The 10,297-nt window shown below is 43.9% G+C and overlaps 1 protein-coding gene across 1 annotated transcript; it reads left to right on the forward strand.

The window, feature by feature from the left end:
- Positions 1-2,502: 2,502 nt before the first annotated feature.
- Positions 2,503-3,391, forward strand: TAS2R1 (taste 2 receptor member 1). The gene is given in 2 exon segments (XM_021702538.1): positions 2,503-3,179; positions 3,181-3,391. Coding segments are annotated over 2 exon segments (888 nt in total).
- Positions 3,392-10,297: the final 6,906 nt, after the last annotated feature.

Below are 10,297 nucleotides of genomic sequence, written 5' to 3' on the forward strand. Positions count from 1 at the left end.
CTGGACTGCGGTTTTAGACCCAGAATTGAATTTTGTCCACTTTCAGCCTTGCGTCACCATGACTTTTCTGCAAGAGCGAAGTGCCCAGACCACGCTGCAGGGCTCAGTACGTCAACGTCGTGACAGTACTGAGGCAACAGGCAAGAGCTAGACGGTGAGCCTGGGGTCTGATGTCTCCAGGAACAGAAAACAAAAATTCCCTTTCAAGGTGACTTTGGAACATTTACTTCTCTTTTCCTTTGCTATGAAAAGCTTTATGTAACCGGCTTTGGCTCTACTTCACAGAAGCACCATATGCCAAACACTAAAGGAATGAATGGGGCCGGGGATGAGGAGGAAGCCCAGAGAGGCCCTCACAGAGCAGAGTGTCCCAGGCCCCCAGGTGATGGGCGCAAGCGGGGGGCTGTGATGGAGAACCAGGGAAGGATTCGCTGCTGCTCTGGCGAGAGTTCCTGGCTTCATCATTCCCTAGGTGGAGGCCCTTCTGTTTTGCTTTTCCAGCCTGCAGAATGTAAAACCCCAAAGCACTTTTTAAGTACTTTTTTCTTTCCACCTGAGGGAGAGGAACAAGATTGACCCTGATTGTCATGCTCGAATCTGGATTTTTTTGATAGAATCCACTCACGAACTGCCTCCCTCGGTATCTCTTTCATGATGGTCCTGCTCGTCCCCTTCATCTCACTGAAGGTGAGACAAGAACAAAGTAGAGTCCCACACTGCACAGACATTACATATTCGGGGAAGAATGATAGAGTAACCTAGAGATTTATTCTCACCGCTCTTGTTTTCATATGGTTTCTTTCCCAGTTTTCTAATAGGAAGATTCATTCTAAGTATCCTTTAAGACACCTTTGGACAGGGCGCCTGGGTGGCTCAGTTGGTTAAGCGACTGCCTTCGGCTCAGGTCATGATCCTGGAGTCCCGGGATAGAGTCCCGCATCGGGCTCCCTGCTCGGCAGGGAGCTTCTCCCTCTGACCCTCCTCCCTCTCATGCTTTCTGTCTCTCATTCTCTCTCTCTCAAATAAATAAATAAAATCTTTAAAAAAAAAAAAAAGCACCTTTGGACAAAGTAAAATGTTTCCATAAGGACATGCCTCACTGCGGGGGGAGGGGCGTTCTGCAGGGAACAGTATGGTCACATGCTAAGCTGGAAAAGCTTCAATTCCCCCCCGATGTGTAATAAATTGTTCCCCACTTTGCGCTCTGGTAGTGAATCGTCCAAAAACCTAACGTGGTTTTATGTCACACTGTACATGTGGCTGGCCCTTAGTCTCTGAGCATCTTGAGGACAAAAACCACGTTCCATTCACCTTTATCCTTCCAATAGCTGGGATAATGGTGTTCAACCAGAGATAGTTTTGCCACTCAGGGAGCATTTGGCAATGTCTGGGAGCACTGTTGGCTGGTGCAGCAGAAGAGTGGGGTGTGCTACCGACATCTAGTGGGTTGAGGCCAGGGATGATGGACATCTCACAGCACACAGGACATCCCCCCTCCCACAAAGAATTATCCAACCCAAAATGGCAACAGTGTGGAGACTGAGAAAACCTGGTTTAGTTTAACACCTGGCACAGCATACATGTTAATAGATTCCAATTTAAGTTTTCCAAAAATAGTCTGTTAGACAAGTATAACAACAAAGTGAATCAGGTACTCTTTTTTTTTTTTTTTTTACTTTTCCCCTGGAACAACCAGCTCATGTCATAAAAATCTCATAGTATTGAGAAAACAACAGGAAAAAGCTTTCAAAGCCTGTATCATCCCACACATGGTTACAGGTATGAATGGTGCTAAGTGATTCTCTCAGCGGCTTTGGCTTCCTTTAGGCTTTGGACCGATTGTATCCACGTATATGCAAGCTTAATTCCTTTGTCTCTATCTTTTGTGACCCTCTCTGTTTATCACATATATTTTATTACATAACTGCTTTAAAACTTTCGGTGGTCTTGAATTGCTGAATTATTGCATATTGGATAACTACTACTCAGCAGTCCTATGTTGCTGACCATTCTATGCAGTCACAGCAGAAGTGATCATTTCAAAGACATGTCTTTTTAAAGAATGCCTCACTGACATTAAGTAGAATTACACCTACAGGCAGCACTCAATCTCCATGGTGGGGATGAAGGTTTGAGGAGCGTCCACTGATTATGTAGTGAAGGAGCCCTTCTCCCAGCCCTGAAGGTGTCTGGTTCCACCATTTGCTTGTGATGACGTTGGAAGCTAAGTAGACCTGGAAAATGCAAAAGCTGTCACCAAGAAGCAAATCGTTGCTGGGGTATCTCTTTCTTATTTGACTGCCTTGGAACCAAACTGGAGAAAACGGTGATATAAACAAATGTACACCACCTTCCTCTTTCACTGCTTTTGTCGTCAGAGGCATGGTCCCCAAAGGGCTTCTAGTCTAGCTGAAGAAAAACAGAAAGCTCGAATACTCCAAACTGTCCAAAAATCTATAAATACATCAATTTTTAAAGTAACTGATTTTTTTTCTTCCCAAAATGCTAGAGTTTTACCTTATTATCCATTTTCTTTTTGCAGTGTTACAATTTCTCATAGGGGTTTTAGCAAACAGCATCATTGTGGTTGTGAATGGCACTGAGTTGACCAAGCAGAGAAAGATGATTCCATTGGCTGTCCTTCTTTCCTGCCTGGGGATTTCCAGGATTTGTCTGCAGTCAGTCATCTACATTAATCGGGCTAATGTCTCTTTGACTGAAGTCCCTCTACTTGTTGAGAATTTTGTAATTTTCATGTTTGTAAATGAATTGGGACTTTGGTTTGCCTCGTGGCTCGGTGTTTTCTACTGCGCCAGGATTGCCCCCGTAGCTCACCCACTCTTCTTCCGGTTGAAGATGAGGATATCGAAGTTGGTGCCATGGCTGATCCTCGGGTCCCTGCTGTATGCATCCATCCCCTCTATTTTCTACAACAAATATACATGGGTTCTTTCCCAACAACTCTTGTTGGGCTTTTTCTCCTCCAACGCAACAACTCAAATCAAAGAAACATCTGCTTTACAGATCGTCTTTCTTGTGAGGTTATTATCGCCGTTATTTATCTTCCTTGCTTCTGCCCTGCTCTTGATGTTTTCCCTGGGGAGACACACCTGGCAGATGAGAAATGCGGCGATGGGCACCAGGGTCCCTAGCACAGCTGTCCACGTGAGGTCGCTTCTGTCTGTCCTTCCTGGTCCTCTGCCTCTCCCACTGCATGACAGCTGCTTTGCTCTCTTCACAGATTTTTAAGCTCAGGAGCCTCATGTTTCTGTTCTGTATCTGGGCGTTTGGGTCATATCCCTCTGGACACGCTACGATCTTAATTTTAGGAAATCCTAAACTGAAGCAAAATGCAAGGAAGCTCCTCCTCCATGGGAAGTGCTGCCAGTGAGAGAGAACTTTGAACCGTTGGAAGAACCCACGGTTCCAGGCGTTAACACTACCCGCCACCCCTCCGTCGGTCAAACAAAGCTGTCTGCGCATAAATACACGAAATGTCATCTAAAGACCGCTTGTCCAACCTGAGGTATTTTTATGGATTTGATCTTTTTTCAAAGGGTTAAATTGATTTTCAGAGCACAACACACAGGGGCAGATTCCATCAATGTCATTATCCCGGTTGTGATATTATACCATCGGCTTGCAAGACGTTTCCTCACTGGGAAAGACTGGGTAAATGGTACAGGGATCTATCTGTATTATTTCTCACAAGTGCATGTGAATCAACAATGATCTCAAAACAAAAAGTTTAAAGAAAAAGAAGAAGATGTTTGAAGTCATGATGTCCAAAGGATGCATGAATCCCATGGGGTCCCTGGGTGTCTGACACCTCATCTTAGACGATCTATCCTGACAGGACTGCTGCTCCTTTCTTGTCTATTTGCAGATTATTTTTGCTCTGTTTGTTAGAGTCACAGACAATGGAACCATTCTTCCTCATCAGATCTGAGAGGAAGCTGAGGACAAGCCGGCTTTCTCTATCTCTGTAAGCTTGCTCACTGACTCCGCACAGCTGAGATGCTAGATGCCATGTTGACATGTCCCATCAACTGCTAAAAAAAAAAAAAAAAAGGCAGATGGAAGAGGAATCCAGGGCTGGATTTTCCATTTCCCCTAATTGGGCACACAGTCCAGAAAATAGCTTGCAAAGATGTTTCATTTTGCATTTGTGTGCTGGGCTTTGGGACCTTTTCAACTGATGGTAACAAACTAGAACTCCTACCACATTGCCTGTCTTCCCAACGAAGCAACATCGGTAGGTGGGTGGGCTGGGGGTGTCTCCATCTGTTTCAAGTCACAGATGCATTTTCTATTTGAGTGATGATTTTAGATGCTAAGATATATATGTATTTCTAAAACAGCTTCAGAACCCTTTTGCTTCCAGTGAAGTGAAAGATGTTCCTCAGTTTGGCTAGAGCTTGCAGTTCACGTGTGATGATGGAAAGCTTGTTTAGGTTTGGGTTTGCCAATTGCCAGGGATGTAGATTCCAATGGTGGTTTACTAGCCCAACACACACAGGCTTGGTTGCACCAAACTAACAGAGGTCTTTGCTTCAGAAGATGCAGGAAAGCGTTTATCTTGGTGGGTGTGGGAACTGAGATCTGAGGCTGCTCTTCCTCTTTCCATGCATCCTATCCTTCATTCACCAAGGAGTAAACTAACAGCCTCCATCTTCCTGCTATCTCATTTTCCTTCATCCCAGTAGGTGGAAAGTTTATAACTAACCGTGCGCACAGGCAGCCAGCTCTGGGAACAGTGGTTGTGTGCTGCAGGTGATCATTGTTCCTGCTTTGAAAAGGGACAATGAAGAGTTACTTTTATTTTCTCAAGTTCAAATGCCGGCTCTTTGAATCCTGGTGTGTATACCAGCAGGTGGATAGAGAGAGAGTGGGAGAGCGATTTCAGACATTCAAGAAGAAACTCGTAAATATACAACTTGTGTGTTTTTTTTCTCAGATACCAAATTCCGATTCCATTTCATGCAAATTCTGCTTCAATAATGTTAGTTAATGAGATGAATATTAAGCTACGACTGTTGGTATACCTAAACGTTAGCAAGGAGTTCTAAAGAAGAGAAGGCAGGCTAGAGAAAACTATTCTGGAAACATTTTCAGTCTACTTTCCTGGAGATATTTCTTCCAGAAATGTTGCCTAGCTATCACATTGATGGATATTGTGTAGGACACTGATTGCTCCATTGGAAAAGCGAAACAGACCCAGCCTTTGGTCTCTCTCTAGCCGCCCTTGTCTGGATTCTTCAGCCTGGACGGATTGCTTTTGTCTTGCCCATCTAGCCTGGAGTAGCATGGACTTAACCTCTGTGGTGATGCAGATTCTTCCTCTACCCTAGCCCGCATCTGTAGGGATGGACTGGCCATTGTGGCCCCTGGGAGCCTTGGCTGGCTTGGCCGGGGGTCACATGCCGGCGGGTCAGGTCAGAAAGCTGCTAACCACAGGGCACGGTGCTGTGCACTCTTAATCCCCTGCCTGTGGTCCCCCATTTGGAGGAGATCTGGCATCCTTGTTCAGTCAAGGACGAAGGAGGATGGGCCACCAGGCAGGCTCTTACTGAGAAGGGAGTCAGCACAGTACCCCATTCCATTTCAGATAAGGTTTCAGTAAATGGCCCCAAACCAGAATGCAAGACTTACTGCATCATGTCCCACTGCCCTTTCTGACATTGACTCCTTTAGCACCCATGCTACGGGGATTCTTCGTGGCTTCCAGTGACTAAACATGGTGGCCGACTGAAAAGGCTAAATCTAGGTGCTTCTATTAATACATTTTTTTAAAGTATAAATGCTATAGCAATTTGAATATTCAAAAAATAAACACAATGGTTTTAAAAGTCTCACAAATTGCAAATGCCTTTTAAACCCTCGGTCACTCATTCAAATATAATAACTGCTTGAAGGTAGAATAATCTGGACCTGGAAGTGCTGGGGGCACATTAACATTTAATATCTACCAGTCTTCAGGCTGATGACCACCCGTTCCAGAAAGATCTTATGGGCTGTCATATGCTGAAGTATAGTCGTACTCGCCAGACTATGAATATTCCCATCCTAGGCTTGGGAAATATGGTTGCCATAACTTTTGTCCATAGAGACCTACATCTCTTTGGGTAACAAGGGGGACAGGTAGTCAAAAATATCCAAGAGAGAAAGAAACCGGGCAGATCATCCAAATCGACTCTGGCAATCAACAGGCTAACAGTTGTTACAAAGAGATGGCACCCATTACTGGAGAAAGCTCCAAACGACAGGGGCAGGGAGCCCCCACATGTTTGAAAAAGTGTCTTTGCTAGCATATGAATTCGGAAATCAGAGTAGAGATGGTGTTAACACAAACTTAGTATCAATGGTCTATTCTCATTTTAAAAAGTATTATTTTGCCACCCGGTAATTGCAGACTGTCTTCTGAAACCTTAATGCCAGGGGAATGGGTAGGTACTGGGGAAATCTGTCTCTACGAGCTGAAAATATTAAGCTTTGGGGGAGGGTCCACATAAATTCAGAGCGCTGGTGGACACTTGCTTCACTACCTTTCTATATCAAGCCAACATCTCCCTCCCTTTCCTTGATACACTCATGTACCTGAGCTATCACTCCGTACCTTCACAGGATTAAATACTGATTGTGTTTAAGATGTGATGTGGACATTTGGCTTCATATCTGTGACATCTGGATCTACTTCGTCATTTTGGCTGGGGGTCAGGAGTTGGTGATTTTATCCTATAATCTAAAACATATTCAAATCAATGAAGTGTGGGTTTCCTCTTTTTTTGGCGTTTTATTAGTTTCTATTTTAAACAGTTCTCCATCAACCAAGATCATCAACATAACATAATATTAAATAAAATATCCACTTAAATGTCTGAAAATATGTCCATTTTTTAAATGATGACCGAGAATTCATTTTGTGTAAACCTCAACATTCTTGAGAAAAGAAATACATTGTGACTCTCTATTTTTGAGGCTGGAATGCACATTCCTAAGTGAAATCTTCAGCTTCTTATAACTAAACTTTCTTCTCAGAGATTTGTGTGAGTAATGCATGTAAGTACCTGCTGATATATAGCTGGGTAGAATTTGAATTGGAGAATATCTGAGGTCCTGTAGCTAAACTGGGCTCAGCACTTGGTAGGCATGCTCTGGAGGTCCTAAATTCTAGAACCACCGGGGAAACCAGATTCTTTTGAAACTAAGCAGGTGGAAAAGGATTTGGAAAATAAATAAGTGGCTAATAGTGGGATAGGATATTACTTTACTAAATATATGGATTGCCCTCTGGCAGTAAACCCACTCATTTAGAAAGCAGATGACTTGTGATTGTAAATTAATGTTTTACTCCACTTAAAACCTAGGCAATTTGCTTCCAGAGGACATTGACCAGATATGGCCAGGAAGCTCAGTTTCATGATAGATATTCTCCAGCACATTCACCGCTGCTTCTCTGCTCTAATGCTCGGAATTCTTGAAATAGGGACTTGTGCCTTTGATCATGGAGGCATGATGTTCTTAATGGCACTGGTTGATGATAGATCCGGAAAACAGGCTCTATGGAAGGAGAGAGGAAACCTTGAGCATAATATTTAGATTCGGAAACCTAAGTGGATTTGTATAACACCGTATAAAGAGAGGTAATTCGTCCATACACAAGCCAAACCACTGCGTTTCAAGGCTGATATCCTGGTTTTCCCTGTTCTTGCTAAAACCGCACCTGCTATTTTGGTCATTTAAGCAACTTCTGTGCAATGCAGTAAGCATAGTAATGAACTGATCCTCTCTTCCTTGATCTGTGAAATGGGGATAAAAAGGATGGATACCACACACTTAACAAAGTTCCAGGGACATAACTGTGAGCTCTAACGATGTAACTCCCAAGTCACGGGGACTGAGGTCCGTACTTGCACAAAGAATATGCAACAGCACTCTGAGAGAAGAGGAGAGCACCCTGGGAAGGAGCATGTTGAACAACAGAGGGTCACAAATGAAGCTTGATGTGGAATCTAGATCCACCATCAATGAGCTGGGTGGCTTTAAAAACCTGCACATCATGCTTCCCCATCTTTGAAGTGGGGGTGTGAATAATTCCAAAGTTTCCGAGAGGAATCGACGAGCTAGTAGAATCATTGCCTTGTTGCTACTAGTGTTTTCAGTTGTTAAACCGTATAGACTTGCTGACACGTGACCATTTTTGATCTGCAGAAATGGCAGTTTCTTACATTTCACGTTCATCATCGATCAAACAATCAATCAGAGGGTTCGGAGGGGGAAGAAAGGACATGCTGTTCTTGAGGCAGAGGGCAAGGAACAAAGACTGGGGAGCCACACCATGGTTCTAAAATTCTGCCATATCTACTCCAATGGCCAAGGGGCCCAACCCCATAGAAAGAAGGGAGAGCAGGACATCCCCTCAGAGAAGGCTGCAACTATCTGGGAATAAGAACAATAAGAAGTTGGGTGGCCAAATTCTGGGTAATGGTGACTCTGCTGTGCAAAACAGCTTGGTGTTTCCTCAAAAAGTTAAACATGGAATTATCACGTGACCCAGCAATTCCACTCCAGGGTATATAGTCAAGGGATTGAACACAGAGACTTGAGCAGACATCTGCGTACCAATATTCAGAGCGGCGTTATTCCTAATATCTAAAGAGTGGAAATCACCCAAGTGTCAAGCAATAGATGAACAGGTATATGAAATGTATGTCCATACAATGGTGCATTATTCAGACATAAAAAGGAATAAAGTCCTGACACGTGGTACATCATGGGTGAACCCTGAAAATATCGTTAAGTGAAAGATGACAGACACAAAAGGATCAATACTGTATGAATCTGATTATATGAGGCACCTAGAGAAGGAGAATTTATAGAGACAGAAAGTAGAACAGAGGATACGAGGAGCTGAGGGGGTTCATGGGGACAGAATTTCTGCTTGGGATGATTATAAAGTTCTGGAAACAGATAGCAGTGGTTATACAACATTGTGAAAGTACTTAGTGTCACTGAATTGTACACTTAAAATGGAAAATGTTATGTATATTACCACAATACAAAAAATCTATCATAAAAGGAAAGAGGCAGGGGCGCCTGGGTGGCTCAGTCGGTTAAGTGGCTGCCTTAGGCTCAGACCATGATCTCAGGGTCCTAGGATCAGTCCCAGGTCTGGCTCCCTGCTCAGCGGGGAGTCTACTTCTCCCTCTGCCCCTCCCTCCCCGCTCCTGTGTACGCGCGCTCTCTCTCTCTCTTTCAAATGAATAAAATCTTTAAAAAAAAAAAAAAAGGAAAGAGGCAGAGGCTGGGTGTCCTAGGACAGCCATGTCCTGGTGCCTTTCACTGGCAAACGCAGGTGCCCGTCTCCACTGGGAATTCACTCACCAGTAAATCCTCAGTCACCTTCCCTATGAGAATCTGCTTGAGCTCAGCCTCAAAGGTAAACATTATGGACCTAAATACCTTTAGAATCTAAATAGATCATTACTGTTCAAACACAGGCTCCTCCCTTCAGAGCCCGCAAGGCACGTTACGGGCCACCGGACCTAAGAATGTGCGGTGGTTGTTGGAATAGAGCTGGGAGAACCCAAGTCCTTTGACATCTTCCTTAAAAAGAGGTTAGTCTGTGGAATTTAATAAACAAAACAGATGAACATAGGGGAAGGGAAGGAGAAATGAAATAAGAAATCAGAGAGGGAGACAAACCGTAAGACACTCTTTAACGCTAGGAAACAAAATGAGGGTTGCTGCAGGGGCGGGAGGTGGGGGCTGGGGTAACTGGGGGAGGGACGTAAAGGAGGGCACATGATGTGAGGAGCCCCAGGTGTTATATGCAACTGAAGAAAAACTAAACTCTACCCCTGAAACTAACAATATACTATATGGTAATTAATTGATTTTAAATAAATTTAAAAAAAAGGTTAGTTGGATTTTCATCTCAAAGGTGAAACACAAATAAACCTAAGCAGTAGGTTTCACTCTTTCTTCCTGTCACTCTTTCTTCCTTTCTCCCTTTAATGGGTACTGACTGGGTGCTTGGGGAAAGCCGTCAGGGAATAGAAATTCTAACCCCTCAGGGCATCGAAGTTGTGCTTGATTGCCTGTAGTCAAGAATTTTGAAGACCGATTCCATCACTGGTAGCTAATTCAGAGGGAGTAAACTGATTACGGGTAGTATGCTTCTAGAATGTTAAAAATAAAAATGCCTCCCTGGATGGGACCAGGTTCTGTGGAGGTGAAGGCCCTCAGGGAGCACGCTGCAGGCGCATCTTTGGGGGATAGCCATCCCTCCCAAATA

This window comes from Neomonachus schauinslandi, chromosome 7, assembly GCF_002201575.2.
Source record: "Neomonachus schauinslandi chromosome 7, ASM220157v2, whole genome shotgun sequence".
Lineage (NCBI taxonomy): Eukaryota > Metazoa > Chordata > Mammalia > Carnivora > Phocidae > Neomonachus > Neomonachus schauinslandi.